This window comes from Pelodiscus sinensis, chromosome 14 (genome assembly GCF_049634645.1).
Source record: "Pelodiscus sinensis isolate JC-2024 chromosome 14, ASM4963464v1, whole genome shotgun sequence".
Lineage (NCBI taxonomy): Eukaryota > Metazoa > Chordata > Testudines > Trionychidae > Pelodiscus > Pelodiscus sinensis.
In genome coordinates, this window is record NC_134724.1 from 29,795,835 (window position 1) to 29,815,868 (window position 20,034).

The window sequence follows — 20,034 nt, forward strand, 5'->3', positions numbered from 1 at the left end:
TTCGAAATAGCAAAACACTATTTTGAAATGTATTTTGTGTATAGATGTGTTATTTTGAAATAAGATATTTCAAAATAACACTGTGGTGTAGACATATCCTCAGCCTTTATCCCACGCTTGACAGTGGACACAAGCTCCAATGAATATTTAGTTTCTAGAATACTCCTAATATTAAACTTCCAAATGGTAACCTTTTTAACCTAACTGGACCTCCTTGATGGAATCAGAAGGCTAAAATTAAAATTAAATTAAATTAAATTAAATACCCCAGGATCTGTCAATTTGGCCAACAAGAAAAATTCCTTCCTGACTCCAAAAAACAGGAGATCAGCCAGACCCATAGGATCTTGGTAACTCTGCTCACTGGTACTACTAACTAGAACAAGGAGGAAGTACGAGGCAGCTAAAGATGCAAGGGGCCCCCAAATGCATGAATAGGGTTTACATTGCTTTAATGGAAGGGAAGATCATAAAAGTCAAACAGCTACCAGGCTCCACTTTTGCTGGCCAACAGGATGAACCCAAGGTAGAAGGAGCTCAGCTCTGATATTTCGAGACATTTGCTCATGAGTAGGCCTCAACAGGAGTACTGTATCCAGTTCTGGGTACAGAACAACAAAATGTATTAAAGGTCTGGAAAACATGACTTATTTGCGAAAATTGAAAAAAATAGGTTTGTTTAGTTTGAAGAAGACTGAGACGGGCAGGATAACAGTTTTAAAGTGCACAAAAAGTTGTTACTTGGAGGAGGAAGATAAATTGTTCTCATTAATTTAACTTCTAAGGATAGGACAAGAAGCAATGGGCTTAAATTGCAGCAAGAGCCTTTTAGGTTGGACATTAGGAAAAACTTCCTCACTGTCAGGGTGGTTGAACACTGGAATAAATTGCCAAGGGAGGTTATGGAATCTTTGTCACTAGAGATTTTTAAGAGCAGGTTAGACAAAGACCTGTCAGAGAGGGTCTAGGTAATAGTTAGTCCTGCCTGGAGTGCAGGGGACTGGACTTGATCTCTCAAGTTCTGTTCCAGTTCTACAGTTCTGTGATTCATCCCCTCCTTTCCTTTAGGGGCCCTATCATATATGCTGATTTAGCCAACATCTCTCCTCCTCCCATTGAAATGGGTGGGAGGATTATTCACAAATCCTTTTAATCAGGGGAGTATCACTGGGCCCCAGGACGATTTTGAGAGGTGGGATGGCTTCTGCTCCCAGAAGGGATGGGACCTCAGGCAGAAGGAACAGGGCTAGCACGGCCAGCCCCCAGTGCTGCTCGGACAGCCCAATACCTGCCCCAGCCAACCCTCGGAGCACTCCAGGCCTCCGGCCACCACTGCTGACTCTTTTCAAACTGAAATGGGGAAGCCTAAGTCTCTTGGGGTATGTCTACACTATGCTCCTAGTTCGAACTAGGAGGGTAATGTAGGCATACCGCACTTGCAAATGAAGCCCGGTGGAATGAGGTGTACCGGTAGTTCGGAATAGGAAGCCTAGTCCGAACTACCTAGTTCGTGCCCCGTGTAGCCGCGCTGCACGGGGTTCGAACCAGCGGGGTTTTAAAAATGGCGGCTCCCCGCTTATGCAAATGAAGCCCGGGAAATTCAAATCCCGGGCTTCATTTGCAAGTGCGGTATGCCTACATTACCCTCCTAGTTCGAACTAGGAGGGTAGTGTAGACATACCCTTAGATACTTTGAGAATATTCTCCTATATCTACTATAAGGGTACGTTATCTGAAAGTGCACATGCCACAGCTTGTACAGGGAATTTTTATCTTGACTTTTTAGTGACAAATCATTTGAGATCTGCTCTCATGGCTTCAGAGGTCACCCAAAGCCCTAGACAGAATTATATGCTTGTATTAAATGGTTGGTTTAGCATAATGCTACTTGCTTTGCATCTACTAGCACATACACATTAGTCTCTGCAGAGTTACTGTGATATTGGCTATGAATAGAATAATGTTGTAGAATCCCAGCAACTGTACCTTATCCTCATAGTAGCTATTGTATCATGCACCATAACTATAAAGCCAATATTTCCTGAGTAATTGTGATTATTAAGAGATACAGCTTCAAAATCAAACCCCAGATTCAAATAGTACCAAACTTTAGGAAAAAAGTCAGCTTTTGATCAACCTTGACACCTTAGAATAGTGATAGAAATGTAGCCGTGTTAGTCTGGGGTAGCTGAAGCAAAATGCAGGACAATGTAGCACTTTAAAGACTAACAAGATGGTTTATTAGATGATGAGCTTTCATGGGCCAGACCCACTTCCTCAGATCAAATGAGGAATTGATCTGAGGAAGTGGGTCTGGCCCACGAAAGCTCATCATCTAATAAACCATCTTGTTAGTCTTTAAAGTGCTACATTGTCCTGCATTTTGCTTGACACCTTATGCCCACGTATTAACTGATTTTATGTTATGCAGCCTTCCACTCAATAGAAGTGTATTTTTTTAAATAACTTTATATTTGCAGGAGAGCTTACAGTGCATGGCTGAATGGTTTTTGCAGGTTTTGTATTCTTTGTTATTAGGTATGTTATTTGAACTTCATTTCAGAGGCACGAGGGTCGCAGCATCAGCACATTAGAATAAAGAAAAATCAACAGAGCTCAGCAACCAAATTTCGACTCTATACAGACACAAGTGAAGAAGGCTGTTTGATATTGTCTGATCAGCTGGAGACTCTTGACAAGTGTAGTTTCAATGACTCTCTTCCTTTGGTAATGATAGTCCATGGATGGTCGGTATGAACTTCACATTATTTTCTTTTTAATTCAAGATGCATCTGATGTGACCTACTTCCTTTCTTATTATGTTAGTGCCAAAGTATGTGCCAGGAAAAGGTTAGGAAAAGAATGACTGACGATTCCCTTAATAAGAAACATGTCTTGAAATAGCCCAAAGTCTGGTACTCCTGTTGAATTCTGAGACAGAATATCAACCAATCATATGGGAGACCTGTATTAGAGCTGATATTCATATTCCCTGGCTTAAAGCCAGCAGAGTCTGAACAAGTAGTTGAATTAATGTGCTATGTCTCTAAAGGCTTAAGTGCTGATTTCATTTCTGTTCTAGTCGCTAACTGGTATTTACAGATTGTTATTGAAAAGAAGTGCATGAAATCTCCCATCTCTTTCACACACACCTTGAAGAGAAATTCTCTATAAACACTTTCAGCTGAAAACGAAGCCTTCAACAGCAATAAATAACCACTGAACTGGTTCCAAGCGAAAAAAAATTAAAAAGCCAGCTCAAACAGCCGTGCTACTCTGCTGTGAATTTTGATCAGCTCTTCAATTTTAAAAATGTCCATTTAACAGACACTCAAAGTAGATTCGTATAGCAGCCACACTTACCAGCTGAGAGGGACAAAACTGTCTGAACAAATCTTTTATTGCAGAAACTTTATAAGGCAAAGTCCCCCAGCACATGGATGTACTGCCTTTTGATGCAAAGAGGCACTACAGATGAATAAGAATGGAGCATATACTACAATTATATCAGTAAATGACTCCAAATAAAAACATAAGGGAATGAAAGATTAAACATAAATAAGTCTCTTCCAAATTGTTGCTGGTTTCTGTACCCATTGTGCTTTTTGAAACAATGTGGAAAATGACAACACACATAGAAACTGTAAGGCTGTCTCTAGACTGCATCCCTTTTCCGTAAAAGGGATGCAAATTAGATACATCACAATTGCAAATGAAGCAGGAATTTAAATCCCCCCCGCTTCATTTGCATAAAAATGGCTGCCGCTTTTTTCCGGCTCGGAGCTTTGCCGGAAAAAAGCACCAGTTTAGATGCAGATCTTTCGGAAAATACAGCCTTTTCCCAAAGATCCCTTATTCCTTATTTTAAGAGGAATAAGGGATCTTTCGGAAAAGGCTTTATTTTCCTAAAGATCCGCGTCTAGACTGGCGCTTTTTTCCAGCAAAGCTCCAAGCCGGAAAAAAGCAGCAGCCATTTTTATGCAAATGAAGTGGAGGGGATTTAAATCCCTGCTTCATTTGCAATTGTGATATGTCTAATTTGTATCCCTTTTATGGAAAAGGGATGCAGTCTAGACACAGCATAAGAGAAATACCATATCAGGAATTTGGACCCAGTGGGTTTCAATTTGCTCCTCAACATGGTCAACAGCTCCAGTTTTGTAAAGCTCAAAACGAAGTTCCCCAAATCATGTAAATTCAAGAGCCTTGATCTGGGCCCCATCTACACTGAAGGGGAAATCCTGGCCTCACCGAGGTCAATGGCAAAACATCCATCAACTTCAGTGGAGCCAACATTTTACCCTGGGTCTTTAACCAAACTGAGGAACCTTATTCAACACTGTCCTCACTGAGCAATCAAACAATGGGCCTGATCCTATTCCTACTGATGTCAGTGATAAAACTTACTGACTTCAGTATCCAGGCCCTGCATTGGAACTCAGTGCGTAAGCCAAACGGAAACAAGGATTCTCAAACTATGTTAGACGCTGATTGGAGAAGAGATTTAGAAATCTCTAACAGCCACAGCCAAGGAAAAGTATTTATTCAGTTTAACTTCATTTTGACAGCTTGAGCAATTAAACCTAATACAACTGAGTTTTCTGATAGATACTAAGGATTCTTACAATCAAAAAAACATTATGAGTGTTTGGCTCATTGAATTAAATGGAACTAATCATGTGAATATGGAAATAGGATCAGACCTTTTTTTAAAAAAAGAGAGAGAGCACATCCGTGCAACAAAAACAATAAGAGGGCAGATTTCCAAATTATAGATGGGCTCTTCTAGAAAATCAGAAGTCTGGAAATCTAGATGCCTAGCAACTATCCACCACCACATCCACCCCTTTCCTTATACCTAGGATTTTTGGAGGTTGGCTGCTCTAAAATGAAATCTGAGAAGTTATCCCAGTTATCCGTGGAAGAGAGAGAAAATACAATGGCATCTGTTCATTGTTAAGAGTCCATGTCTTAAAGGCCCAAAAGCAGAATGAATTTGACATTGGGGCTGTGGTTTATTTTATTCTTCTGATCGTACTACTATATGCAGCGATATACAACACCATAGAGCTCCCCAAAACCTGATTATTGGTACTAAATAATTCTCCTTGCTCAAATAGTCTGGTTTTCATGTGATGAGCTGTCAGGAATTACACAGAAATGTACTTGGTAAAGAGGTTCTTTCTCCCAAAACCCTTTTTTTTTTTTTTTTTTTTTTTTTTTTTTTAAAACAGGTAGATGGAATGTTAGAAGGATGGATCTGGAAGATGGTAGCAGCCCTGAAATCTCAGCATAAACAAACAAATGTGATTATTGCAGACTGGCTTTCACTTGCTCACCAGCATTACCCTATAGCAGCACAGAACACACGCAATATAGGCCAAGAGATAGCAAGTTTTCTGGAATGGCTGGAGGTAAGAGCCGCAAACCAAATGTGTTTCTTTGAGCAAGAGCTATTTTCTCCTTTTGATTATGTTTTCACTGCACTTCGATGTTATGATGCTGGTTAATGTGATCTGCTTCACTCACTAATGGTCTTTCATTGAATTGCACAAACAAATTTCTTCCATAAACTTTAAGATGACTTCATAAAAATTTTATTGTGCAAGAGAGAGACAGCAAGTGGCCTTCTGTTTATTAAAACACTTTGATATTACTTTAGAGATGTTATCATTTCATGCTACTGTAATTTTCTTTGTTCTGTTTGCACTTCTGCAGGCAGCTGTTCGTCTGAGTTACAGAATTGTATTGGCTAATAGAGCTCAAGTTCAAACCACTTAAACTGATGGTGGTCAGTGGAAGAAAGTCAGAATGAAAGAACAACACATTTTCACAGGCTGGTTTTGCATGGGCACAACAATTCCAAAAGACCCAGGACTCCTGGCCACTGTTGCTACAGGAGTGCTGATGGTGGTTGGAGTCCTGGGTCCTTTAAATTGCCACTGGAGCACACGCACACAAAGAGAAGCCTAGCCAACCCAGCTGCACTGGCAAAAACCCCAGTGTAGATACAACTATGCAGACAGCTTAGTGCTCCTGTCAGCAGAGGTAATGTCATTTGGAGAGGTGGTGTAATTATACTAACAGAAAACCCCCCTCTGCCAGCATGCACAGCATCTATGCTCAGGATCTCTGCATTGTAACTATGCTGGTAAAGCTACACAGCAACATCATGGTTATATCTACACTGCACTTCCTTCCGTGGGGAAAATTAAGTATGTAAAGCTGACTGAGAAATTTGTAACAAATGCTAATGAAGAGCAACGCAGCTGCCGTGGGTGATGGCCAGATTATGAGTTCTTCACATCCAATTTGGGGGGTGCGCACTATGACACGAAGGGCAGGAAATAACAGGTGTCACCCTTTTATTTTGTGAGATTAGAAGTAACTTTTGCTCTTGTTCAGATTGGGCCCATAGTGGCAGTCATCTGAAGCCATATTTTGATAGCTGGCTAGTGATCTATGTGAGACTTAGGGCAAGTCCTATCAGGGAAATCGGTGACTGTCATACTTGCTAACTGTTTCAGAGACGAACCAAGGATTGAATACAGCATGAGACTGAAGAAGTGATTTTGGGTACATTGCTGTGGCAGTATGAGTGGATTCCCTCATGCTGCATGTTACCTTTCACAGCATTAAATTCCATTGAGAGTGAGATTAAATTCACTTGAAAGGCATTGTTCTTAAAGTAAACATTGCTAATGAAACACAATTGTGTTTAAACTAATGAAGCAACAACAAAAAGTACCCCTGGGCCATTTAGCAATGAGAATTTTCCTTTCCGCCTTCCAGAAATGTCTTTATGCTGTGTGTTTATGGCTGAGAGCCACCTGAATCAAATAGGTCAGAGGTGTATGCGGTTTTTGAAAATACAGAAGAAAGTAAACCTTACAGTCCTTAATCCAGGTGTTTAGGAGCTAGACATGGTTTTTCATTTTAGATTTCCCAGGCATAATCTCTGAGGAACATCTTTTCCTCAAAAGCTGTTACCATTTTCCGCCTCAGTATTTCTCTCTAGTGGAGATTGGGAAAGGTAGCAGAGTAAGATGTAAAGCCCACAGTGGGTATGTCTACACTGCAGAGTTTTTCCGGAAAAATGTCCGTTTTGCCAGAAAAACTACACTTACATCCACACTGTAATTGCGTTCTGAAAGAAGGCAGGGGTTTTTCTGACAGTGGTAAACCTGTTTCTATGAGGGAGAAGCCTTTTTCTGAAAGAGCTATTTTGGAAAAAGGCGTGTGTAGAGGGGGAGGGGCGGGGTGGTTTCAAAAGAAGATGCTTCCAGGAAAAATGCACAGGTACCCTGATGGCCACTCCAGCCATAATAATTACAACTTAAATGTGAGATAGTGACCAATCAGTGTGGACGCTATCTTTCGAAAAAGCAGATTGCTTTTTGATGCTCTTTTGCTGTGTAGATCAGTGGTCCCCAACGCGGTGCCCGCCGGGGCATTTGTATGCGCCTGCTGACAACCCAGGCTGGCCCCGCCCCCCGGTGCGCTGCGCACTGGAGGTGCCGGCCCCTGGCGCGCGACACTCACCGGCGCCTGGTGCGCGGCGCTCGGGTGGTCCCAGCCCTGGGGCACATGCGGGCGCGTGGCGCCGGTGCTGGCCCCAGGTGCGCAGCTCGGGAGGTGGCGCCAGCCCCGGGCCCACAGCACAAGGGGCTCGGGCAGCCCCGGCCCTGGCGTGCCCAGGACACGCGGCCCCGCCCCCAGGCGCCCGGCGCGTGAGTGGCCCCACCCCCGGACCCCAGGCGCACAGCTCGGGAGGCGGCGCCAGCCCTGGGCCCACGGCACAAGGGGCTTGGGCGGCCCCGGCCCTGGCGTGCCCCAGGACGCACGGCCCCGCCCCCGGGCGCCTGTCACGTGAGTGGCCCCGCCCTCGGGCGGCTGGCGCGTGAGTGGCCCCGCCCCCGGGAGCCCATAAAGGTTGGGGACCACTGGTGTAGATGCTCTCTTTCTAAAGAAGTTTTTCTGGAAGATCTCTTCTGGAAAAGCTTCTTCCAAAAGAAGCCTGCAGTCTAGAATAGCCAGTGAAAGGTTTGGATATTTCTACAAGACACACAAATACCACATTTTTCTTTCCAAGTCAGAAAACACATATGTCTCCAAGAGAGTTCAGATACATGCAGTATTGAGTAGGAAGAGTGATGAGTCCATGGCTATGCTGCTTGAGTAGGTTTATTTCAGATCAGGCACCCCGGTGTACAATTAGTCCAGGAAACAACACTGCTGTATCACTTTGCATTTCTGATGACAAGTGCTGTGACACTTTGCTTGCAATATGCATCAGTGTCCCAATACGAGTGATAGGACACAATGGCTGTGTCTAGACTGGCAAGTTTTTCCGGAAAATCAGCAGCTTTTCCAGAAAAACTTGCCAGCTATCCACTGGCCACTTGAATTTCTGGAAAAGCACTGACGATCTCATATAAAATCATCAGTGCTTTTCCGGAAAAACTATGCTGCTCCCGTTCGGGCAAAAGTCTGTTTCCGAAAGACTTTTGCCCAAAAGGGCCAGTGTAGACAGCATAGTACTGTTTTCCGCAAAAAAGCCCCGATCGCGAAAATGGCGATAGGGGCTTTTTTGTGGAAAACCGCGTCTAGATTGGCCACAGACATTTTTCCGCAAAAAGTGCTTTTGCGGAGAAGCATCCTGCCAATCTAGACGTGCTTTTCTGAAAATGCTTTTAACGGAAAACTTTTCCGTTAAAAGCATTTTTGGAAATTCATGCCAGTGTAGATGTAGCCAACGTGTAAATGATTGTTTTACACTGTATTGAATACACATTCATGATCCAGCAACTGGAAAGCAGACAGACAATACATCTGCAACATTTCTGAATAAGATCAACAAATACTGGGCCTACCTGAGCAAAGTATGGGTACGTCTAGATTGACGGGTTTTTCCACGTCCACGGAACAAGTTTGCTCTTCCACTTTTTTTTGCAGAAGAGCAAACGTGTTCTTTCAAGGAGCCCTGTATACTTCATTCTATGAGGAATAAGGGCTCCACTGAAAGAGGAGGCTTTTCCACCATTTGGCCCCATCTATACAGGGCCAAATGGTGGAAAAGCCTTTTCCGGAAAAGCAATTGGAAAAAGCTACGCAAATTGAAGGGTGCAATTTGCGTAGCTTCTTCTGATAAAAGAGTGTAGTCTAGACCTAGCCTATGTGAGAAACAATAGCTAACATGTATGGAAGTTTCCGGAGGTATGTGCACCTGTCCTGTAGGAATTAAATAAAGTTAAAACCAGCAAATTCCTTTTGTGACCTAAGCACCTCATTCTACCACTGGCATCAAAATACAAACTGCCTTGTGCTGTAACCAATGGGAATTCTTAGATAGCAATTACCAGTTTACTTTTTACGCACCTAAATCAAGCTGCTGATGTCTTCCAGGAATCTGTTCAATTTTCCAGAAGCAACGTTCACCTAATTGGGTACAGCCTAGGAGCTCATGTTTCAGGGTTTGCTGGCAGTTATATTAGTGGCACAAACAAGATTGGAAGAATTACAGGTAAAAAAAATATTTATAATTGTAATAGAACAGCCAGCTGGCTTCATTGCTCAAGTGTTTTGATACTTGACAGCCCTTATGTTACAGCTTACATCAGAACTATATTTTTTTTCAAAAGAGCAATCTTATCTTCACTGATTGTGTGAGTACATAACAGCGATATTTACACTGGATTTTCAATGGTGTTCTTGTAATTCATTTATTTCAGGAGTCATATGATCTAATGTGTTAAATACATTCATGATGTGTAGTAGACTCCTTTTCTAATATTTCAAATTTCAACATAAACACTGAGGTCCTGATTCTGACAATACTAGACGTGTAAAGCAACTTTATACACTTGAATAATCCCAGTTAATTCAATTGAACTATGCAAGTGTGAAAATTGACTATATGGCTACATCTAGACTGTATTGCTTTACCAGGATACCGGAGGAAGGAACACGTCCGCTTTTCCGAAAAAAAACTTCAAAAAAGCGGACACGCTCTTTTGCCATCCCTGTAAACCTTGTTCTATTAGCCAATTAGCCCATCATAAGACGGGATTTTCAGGTCTCTCCTCCACGTTGGTCTTCTCTCCTGAGCCTCCGGTCTCTCGCTCCATCTCTCTCTCTCTCCTCCTCCTACTGCCTCTTCCCGACTCTCTCTCAGCTCTCCTCCGCGTCCTGCCTCTCTCTCTGTCTCTTCTTCTCCCCCTCCTGCCTCTCACTCGGGGGACAGCGCACTCCCCGTGCTGCATGGGGAGAGCGGAGCCCAAACGGCCGCTTGTGCCACTTGCTCCCACGCGGCAGCCCGACTAAGCGGCGCAGAAGTCAGCCGAGCATTTGGTGTAAGTCTGCCCTGAAACCTCTCCCCCCCCCCCACACTCCTCCAAGGTGGGTTGCAATACAATAGTACCTGCAAGAAATTTAAGTTACTTAATGTAATATAGTTCTGAACAGAGGTAAGCCAGGAACCCATCATTTGGAACTGGACCCCAAAACAAATATGTTTACATCCAGTGTTTCATTCAGGCCCACCACACTGAGGGAGCAAAAAGGAAAGTTAATTGCCTCAAAGTCCATATGGGTTGCAGTTTACAGGACAGTTCTAAGGTGAAGCCTAGAGAAAAACTCGTCTGATTATTAGGTCTTATGAGTAAGGCCCTGTGTAAATAATGATTTAATGGAGGGCACGGAAATCATGAAAATGGCTCCAAACTGTGATCTCTTAAATGTTTGTTCTTGAAACATGTGAAATCCATTCAATCAGTCCTGAAAATTGCCTAACAGTTGCAAAATTCACTCCATCCTCAAAATGGATTAATTTCAGGTGTAAAATTAATTCCCTGCAAATTCTGTGAATTTAAATATTTTGACATTTATGCTGGTGGAAAATTTTCTTTAAAAAAATAAAAGGGGAGGGGATTTACACAGGATCCTACTTATGAGCCTTCTTATTATTTGCCTCCTCCAACCTGATCAAAACCAAAGTCCAAGCAATATCTAGGGTCCAAACATGCACCCTTCCTGGGGTGTTTGCCTGTTTAACAAAGGAATAGGAGATAAGATAAAGTTCAACTCATGCCTTTGCCCCAGCTGTGACTGCTCTCAGGATTCCTACCTCAGGCCAGCTCACTACACTATATATCAGGGTGGGCTAAAGGGCCTCCACAGGCTGGATGCAGCCTGCCAAGCAAGTGGACCCATCCCGCAGAGGCCCTGCTGCTCCCTCATCCCCAGGCCAATTAGGGCCCGGGAGCAGGGGAGCGTGCAAAGCCTCATCCCGCCCTGCCAGGAGTACGTGGCGCTTTGAAACACCGTGCACTGCTCACAGGGCATGGGGTGGGGGAAAGCAGAGGAGGCTTTGCACGCTCCCCCACCCCCAGACCAGTCAGGCTTCCTTTGCCCTGCCCTGCCCCACCCCAGGAGCTTGGGGGTGGCAGAGCATGCCAAGTCTCTTCCAAGAGCATGGGCTCTTAGTGGGAGGGGGGGCAAAGGAGCTCCCCCCCAGACCAATCATGGTCTGGGGGTGGAGTAGCCCCGCCCCTTCCCATTTAGGTCCTGCCCCTTCCGGGGTGGCTCGGGGCTACTTCAAAAATTTTTGAAGTGGCCCCCCCAGGCAAAAATTATTGCCTACCCATGCTATATATTCTTTATTCCTGAAGAACCAGCTCCTACCGCCCTTCTACACAGGTGTCAAAATAAACCTCTGCCTTCAGTGAGCCAGCAGATCCCATTGGATATTGCTGGGAAAGGGTTAACACCTGCTCACAGGGTGGGGTTTCTCTGGCAGCCTTCTACAGGTCTGTACAGAGAATACCACAGTGAGCGTCCAAATGTATTTTCTCCGTTCACCACATGATTCTTTTTCCTTTGACAGAAGCTGTTATGAGTGGTGATATAAATGGAAGAGAAGCACATTTAAAGTCTGCCAAAAGCTCGATATTTAAAGGCAAAGTGCACCCTTCTGAAAATATTTCTCTTAGTTATAACAGCTGTACTTTTTCTTGGCTGGCCAACGCCTGTGCAAGGGCTCCCACAATAAAATATGCAATTGTTGTATTTTTAGGGCTGCGAAATAGCCCATTTTGGACTAGTGGTGCCTTGAATGCTGGTTCATTCTCCTAATGAACATTTTCTTGAAGTTATTCATTTTCTGCAGTGGAATGGTAATTAGAGCCTTGATCCTGCTACCACTGAAGTCTCTGGCAAAACTCCCATTGACTTTAGTGGTGCAAAAGGAGGCCTTATCAGAAAAGCCATGCAGATTTCACTTGCAACAAAGAAGCAGAATTTAGCAATTAAGCGTCTATTCAGGTTTTGGTTGGAAAAGAGGCTAATCTCAAAAAGTTTATGCTCTTATGGAAAACTATATTCAGTTTGGAGCATCTCTCACTGGTGTAGAAACTGGGCTGAATTTCTCCTGAGCACAGTCTCTTAGTATATCCAGTACTTCTGTGTTCTGAAATGGAAGAATTACAGTAAGGATCTGTCTTGCAGAATTACTGTACATCTTCCATTCTCAGCTCACATCAAAATACAGAGATGCACAAACATCAAAGGCAAGACTCTTCTCAACAAAGGTTCAAGTTTTGAGCAAAGGTTCAGAATGCATATTTTATCGTAATTAGTTTGACCATCCCTAGTAGAAACCCTCAATATACCCTTTGCTGTTTAAGGGTGAGCAAGAAAGAAAATGCTGTGTACAGTCCCATCTTAATGGACTCAGTTAAGGACCTTAGAGTTGGTCATATTTCCTTATTTCCCACCTCAACCTTTATCTTTTTATTCATGCCTGAAAATGTCCCAAATTAAACCACTCATTTGTGAGCTCACCTTCTCACTGACCAGACTAACAATTGTTCTCCCCTCAGACTTCATTATTCTCGCTCACTAATATCTTCCTTATTAGCAAAATGTTTTCAAAGAAAATTATATTAAGGAATTTGTCTGTTCTTGTGCTTTCGGATGTGGTACATCTCTCTTTAGAGAGATTTGAAATGAATTCCTTTGTGACTAAATATATAATCCCAGAGTATTTTGACAAGGACTATATAATTAGAATATCCCTAAAACATTAAAGTAAACATAAAACATGAAAGTTAACTGCTACATTTGACTTTGCTGACTAATGGTATTTTGGTCCTACTGTAATGTCATACCAACTATGAGTTGAAGGACTGTGAGATTATTAATATATGTAGAGCACCATGCCAAGTAAAAGTACAAGGAGATTTTTTTAAAACAGAAAAGAAATATTACACGAGGTCCAGATCACCTTCAGGGTTTAAATTATCGGCAGAAACATTTGACTTTGATCTGGGAATGAGGCAAACTGAGAATATAGTTTTAACTCCCCATTTTGATCTTCTATTCATGGCTATATGCCATCAACTGTTGAGCCTGTTCATACAAAGTATCTAATTTTACATATTAAACACCTTTGTATACGAGCTGTTATCCAAGCCCTTAGTGCAGTTTATTTAGTTCATGTTTAATACATTAAGCCATTGAAAAAAAATATATTAAAATGCATTATTTCTAATTATAATCTGGTATATTCTTCAGTGTGGTTGCTTTTAACCCTTTGGATAGAGTTGTTTCCCTCATACTGGTGGCCTTTTTGCCCCAGTCTCGTTTCTTAATTTAAAGAAGGCAAACCATGACTACGGCTACGTCTAGACTACATGCCTCTGGCGACAGAGGCATGTAGATTAGGCTACCAGGCATAGGAAAATGAAGTGGCGATTTAAATAATCGCCGCTTCATTTAAATTTACATGGCTGCTGCGCTGAGCCAATCAGCTGTTTGTCGGCTCAGCGCAGTAGTCTGGACGCGCGGGTGTCGACATCAAAGGAATTTCTCGACCACCCACGTATGCCTCCTGGAATGAGGAGCCATGTAAATTTAAATGAAGCGGCGATTATTTAAATCGCCGCTTCATTTTCCTATGCCTGGTAGCCTCATCTACATGCCTCTGTCGCCAGAAGCATGTAGTCTAGACGTAGCCATACAAGTCTTAGTGCCTCTAGAGTGGTTCTCTCAGTTTTATGGTATTCGTTTCATAACTTCTTCCAGTAAAACAAACCCATCTACCGTATGTCTCAAAGAGATTAATTGCATTTATTGTAGGCCTTGACCCTGCTGGTCCTTTGTTTGAAGGAATGTCACCCACAGACCGTTTATCTCCAGATGATGCCAACTTTGTAGATGCAATTCATACATTTACTCAACAGCACATGGGGCTCAGCGTGGGGATCAAGCAGCCGGTGGCACATTTTGACTTTTATCCCAATGGAGGCACCTTTCAACCTGGCTGCCACATCATGCATGTGTATAATCACATTGCACAGTATGGAATCACTGGTAAGTGCTTTCTGTCATACCAGGGAAGCAGTGCAGTTTGACTGACCAACTTTAAATGTCTGCATGCAATTCAATAGCCTAAAGTATCACCTGATAGAAACAACATGCTGTAAAGGAAAGAGCTTTTCTTACCTAGAAACTGATTACTTGATTTTTAACATTCTCTCAGCATCCACAGTTTGCATTGACTTGAGTGAGAGCTATGGGCACTTAGCACCTCTGAAAAGTAGGATACAAGCATCCTACTATCCACTATTTTGGATAATGCCAAGGACACTTATTTTGGGTACTAAGGAAGGAGGAGAGTTTACCCTAATTAAGCCAGTCACATTTACAGTGCAATTAGTTATTTAAAAATCAAATGAAATAGTGCGGTACTATTTACCTCCCTGAATAATCTCCCCCCACTTCCATGACCCTTGGATACCACCTTGTAAAGTGGACAAACGCTCTCGCTAGGACCTTATTGCCAATTGCACAAGTAATACTCTAAGGTTATTTTAATATATATATATAAGCTCTTGTCCTAGTGTTGTTCAATGTAAATGCAGAGAGAGACACCCTCCGAGCAGTTCATTACTGCTGCCATATGCTGCTGGGAGACAAGGCACTTGAGCAGAGTAACAATTAGAATGATTTGCTGAACCTCCAGAACTAGGTAGAGTTTTTTCCCAGCATGCTGCATTCCAAACAGTGTTCAGCTGTTCTCACAACAGTAAGAAATAAAGCTAGTAGGTGAGTCAAGAAGAGTGGGGATGTGTTTCTATAGTCTATCGTAGTATATATTAGTCACAGAAAGGAAAATAAGATCTAAAACTGTAATAGCGAAGGGAAAAGACTATTCCAGATTGCCATCAACAGCCTTCAAATTAAAAGTAATATGAAGAATAAGTTCCCTACTGCCAGACTTGTTTCTCAACAATTCACTGTAACAGAAATGCATGCATGTTGTTCTTGCTGAACCACAATTGCAAACATGATTGATCAGGAGGGCTTGTCACTTGAATAGGTGAATGATACTGCAGGAGTGGCCAAAGTACAGCACAACATTCTGCAATACAACCCACAGTGGCTGTCATCTTTAATATAAAGTCTGAAAAGACTACAGATCCCAGTATGCTGTGTTCCATATGGGACAGCCAAGACCATCAGATCCTGGGGCATTGCATTCTGGTACCTGTTGTCTGAACAATTTAAATTAAAGAAGAGGATGGGTACAATCTGCTCCATTTTGTACACATTAGTTCCCGATATATTTGCCAGCTCAGCCAGACAATGTTCAGATGCTCCTAGACAGAATTTAAAAAATGTATGTGTGTCTCTGTGGGGATTGTCTGATCGAATGCAGCAGTAAATATGATGTGTTGGGAAGGATCAATGAGATTTACATGGCAACTTCCTACACTGCTTTGTCGCTTGCATCAGGAATGGGGGCATGGAAATGTAAAATGGTTTTGCTATTATGCTTTCCAGGAATCACTCAGACAGTGAAATGTGCACATGAGAGGTCGGTTCATCTGTTCATTGACTCTCTACTGCATGATGACAAGCAAAGCATGGCCTACTGGTGCAACGACATCCACACCTTTGACAGAGGAATGTGCCTCAGTTGTAGGAAGAATCGGTGCAACACCCTAGGCTACAATATCAGAAAGGAAAGGCTCCAAAAAAGCAGGCGGCTCTTTTTGAAGACACGAGCACATATGCCTTTCAAAGGTTAGTAGGGCCACTTGCCAAAGAGACCACCTTGCAGTGAGAGAATTAACTAGTTTTTCTTATCTTATTAATGCATTTGCCTAAGTAATAAACTCAATAGCTAAAATCGGTTTGTCCAGATAGTCGTGAATCCTAGCAGGCTTTTCCTCTCTTAGTATTTTAGTGGGAAGAAAGAGCATGTTGCATGCTTACCACACAGTAACTGTGGATACATGGCTTCTAAGCTGCTCAGGTCTGCAGAGTTCTCTTATAGCTAATTCAAACTGAACAACTGGCATAATACATGCAGGCTTCCAGCCAAGCCAAAAAATCATAATTGCTAAGGAAGGCTTGTAAGACCTCCGATTCTAACTGAAGTACAAATTTTATCTGTAATTAGTCTATAGCAGACATACAAATGATTACTTTTCAAACAGAAGACAGAACAGAACAGTGGGTTTTCATAGGGCGGAATTGTGGAACTAAAATGAAGCTACTGGAATGCTAGTGTTATCTTCATTAAATCACTTTGTCAGGAGCATAGTATAACAGAGTATAGCATAGTATAACTATTTGAACTGAGAGAGAAAACACATACAGAATTACACCAATTACTATTGGTGGGGATGGAAATAGGTCTAATAGAGAATAGGTCTGGAATAGGGGCCATTCTGCACTATACAAATTGTCTAAGGACCTGGTTACTATACTAATTACCACATGGGTTCAGCTTTGTTATTGAAACCTTCAAGGGAACAGGTGTCAGGGATTCAAAGCCACCATACCCCTTCCATATAGCTATCAATAAGGGAGGTCCTGGAATAGAAGAGATTAAGAACCACTGAGTTACACCACAGTGAAAACTCAGTCCCATCCTTCATTGTAGCTGGGCCTGTGGACCCCATGTTCCCAACCAATGCTTCAACTTGGATAATCCAAGACATTAGCATGATTTGGAAACAGTAAGGTCCCAGCTATGCTGCAAGACAGAACCAGTTTTGGTTTAACCATGTCTAAGCACTATTGTGCTGTATCCACGTCCATGGACATGAATGCTCTTACAGTGTAGACAAGCATTGGGTGGGAGTTTGCAACAGTAAACAACACGACCTTTTTCATTACCCGAAGGTCTTTAGTGACACGCAATTACCTCTGGAAATCAGGACTGAGTCCTCCAGCCCAGGTCATTTCCTACAAATACTTCCAAACAGCAGTTAAGATGACAGGTTTCAGAGGCAGGTGTGTTAGTCTGTTTCCAGAAAAACAACAGCAGATGGTAGACACACACCATCCCATTTCGGAAACCTACAGCTGTGAGGCAGCCAGAGGAAGAGAGGGGAAGGGAAGGCAGAGGCTGGCATTTTGGAGAGGGTGTCAGAGGAGGAGCCAGGACAAGGGTGACCTAAGGATTTATGGTGCCCTACACAGTCCTGTTAAACTGGTGTCACTATGCCTGAATGAGGGGGAATGAAGGTTTTTTAGATATGTGATTTTATAATCTTCAGCGATACACTAATGAAATGTTTTTAAAACAAATTTTAACCTGAGATCCTTTAGATTAACCCAGTAAATTCAGAAACTGACAGCATATATTTGGGGTGGACAAATACTTTTTAAATGGCTTCATTACCATTTGAATGGCTCTTTCACAGGTTTGATGTTCTGCTAATAAGTCTGACAAGCTTTTTCATTTTTAAGTTAATTAGAACCTCTCCGGAGGAAGAAGAGCCACAAAAACAGGGTCAGAAAGAGACTGGTAGGTGGACATTAAGATCCAGTGGGTGTCCTAAATATTTGTGTGCCCTATACAACCGCATATTCTGCATATGAGTAAGGACAGCTCTAAGCCAAGAACCAGCTCTTCCCCCTTCTCCTGCTGCTGGCTCCAACCTCTCAGGAACTAAAAAGAAAGAAGGAGAACACCTGACATTTTCTGAATTTCCCATTTTGTTTTTAATTCAGTGGCAAACTGGCCCAGAGTGCATCACTCACCACTGGACAGGTGCCTCTTCCTTGTCGTTCTGGGGTTAGCTCGAGGCCAATGCCCTCATCTCTGGTCTGCACCCAGTCACTCTCCACAGTCCACCTGCATCCCCTCTCACAGAGTCAGGAACCACAACATCCTCTTTGTCGCTCAGTTATCTAACCATGTAACTGCCAGTGTTCCTCACTTCAGAGGAGTTTAGTTCCTAGTCCAGCCAACCCTCACAGGTGACTGCAGTCAATTGTCCTTCCACTTCCCCAGTAGCAAGGGGAGGAACCTAACCCTTGCTCACTACTCTTGGTCCCAGCTCAGGGACCCTCCAAATTGCAATCGCTTACTGCATTCCTTTGCCTCTACTATTGCTAGTTCATTACCTTTCCCTTGGCCACTTCCTCATGGCCACAATATCCTCCTCAGTCTCAGCAGCCCATCTGGAGTTCCTTTTCTCCTCCCCAGGTTCCTGCCTGAATTGTTCTGTGCAAGATGCTACAGGGTTACAAACTTCTGCAGACACAGTGCTCTCTCCTCAAGCTCCAGGCAGCTATGACTCTGCTCTGCCCCCCCTAAGGCTCTTTTTTTATATGGGCCTGCTAGGCCTTCATTGGCTGCTCCTCACAGCTCCTCTCCTATTGGTTGCTTTTTGCTTCCACCTCTGGAGGGCTCTATTAACCCTTTACTGGCCAGTATAGGGCAGATGAAATTTTAAAATTTTAGGAGTCCCTAAGCAATCAACTCTTCATTTGTTCTTCAAAGCAAAAAATTATTTTGGGTCAGCATAAGATCATCTTCAGGATCCAGGCATAAACACTGCTTCTTCAGAATGGAATCTATCAACAAATGTGTCTTGGCAAAAGAAATGATCATTGGTATTTCTTTCCTACTGGTATCCAAAATGCTTTTATTACCCTAAACCTAAACTCTGTTGTTTCTAATTACTTGAATTTCACTTTTAGAGACCATGTTGCATTTCAGTTCCTGGAACTGTTCTTGATGTTTAAAAAAAAAAGCCATTCATGGGCTTTGGGATAGCAAAAGGTCAATGCTTAACAAGAGTTTTCTTTCATAGAAGCTGCAAAACAGTCCAACAACTGTAAGAATTTGTGTCAAGTGATCTTGAAATAGTTTCCCAAGAATGCTGTAAAAATCATGTGAAAAATTCAGACAGAAAATAATTAAGAAGCTCACTTTTATACTTCCTCATAATCTGAGTTTCTTTATGAAAGAGGGCATTCTATTTTTCAAATTAATAAGAATATGTGCTAGGATGAAAGCAAATCTGGTTTCATTAAAAAAAAAGATAGCAGTTGTAAGAAGGTAAATGTTTATGCCGTTCATTCTGAATGATTATTCATTAATGTATGCAAAGTGGTCACTCACCTACCACGAAACTGCAGCTATTCTGTGCAGGTGACTACATAGCAGTTTTAGGGAGGGTGAGTGAATACCTTTCCACACTGTAACTATCAGGAAATATTGGGTAATAGTATGTAATTACCTGATCTGTCATTTGACCAGGAAAGCAGGATAAACACCTCTAATTCTTGCTAAATGAATGCCCCAAATTAGCCATAACCTCCGTTACAGGTTTTATCCAGCAGATGGTAAGAAAAAAACAACCTTTCATTCTGTGGGGGCGGTGAAAAGGTTTTTGCTTTTAGCTTCTGCAGAAATATATTAGTATTTAACAACACGAATCTCCTTCCCAAGTCTCTGAGATCAGTGCAGACTTAGCTTTAATTTTAAATGATTATGAGTATAGCATTTGCTAACCCAGAGTTGTAAGAGGTGCAGCCTGATCAATGTGATCTGATAGACAATGTCAGCAGGTTAAAACCTATTTTAAAATGATAGATTTTGTGGTTCGTGGATGGATGGGTTTAGATATGTAGCCAAACCAAGCAAGGGGTCTATTCTGTCCAACTCCAGCCGTTACGTGCTGCTCGAAGCAGCATACAGAGGCACACAGAAATGGCTAAGTTCCAGGG

At 42.5% G+C, this 20,034-nt stretch overlaps 1 protein-coding gene across 5 annotated transcripts in view; it reads left to right on the forward strand.

Moving 5' to 3' along the window:
- Positions 1 to 20,034, forward strand: part of LIPC (lipase C, hepatic type) — an 88,089-nt gene that overhangs the window by 58,318 nt on the left and 9,737 nt on the right. For 3 of the 5 annotated variants that reach the window (XM_025190040.2, XM_006112462.4, XM_006112463.4), the window contains exons 3-7: positions 2,564 to 2,751; positions 5,235 to 5,414; positions 9,406 to 9,523; positions 14,137 to 14,370; positions 15,844 to 16,086. In XM_025190040.2, the coding sequence (XP_025045825.1) occupies positions 2,564 to 2,751; positions 5,235 to 5,414; positions 9,406 to 9,523; positions 14,137 to 14,370; positions 15,844 to 16,086 (963 nt within the window). Of the gene's footprint in view, positions 1 to 2,538; positions 2,752 to 5,234; positions 5,415 to 9,405; positions 9,524 to 14,136; positions 14,371 to 15,843; positions 16,087 to 20,034 lie in introns of all 5 variants that reach the window. The other 2 variants (XM_025190032.2, XM_014579003.3) reach the window with 1 other exon arrangement.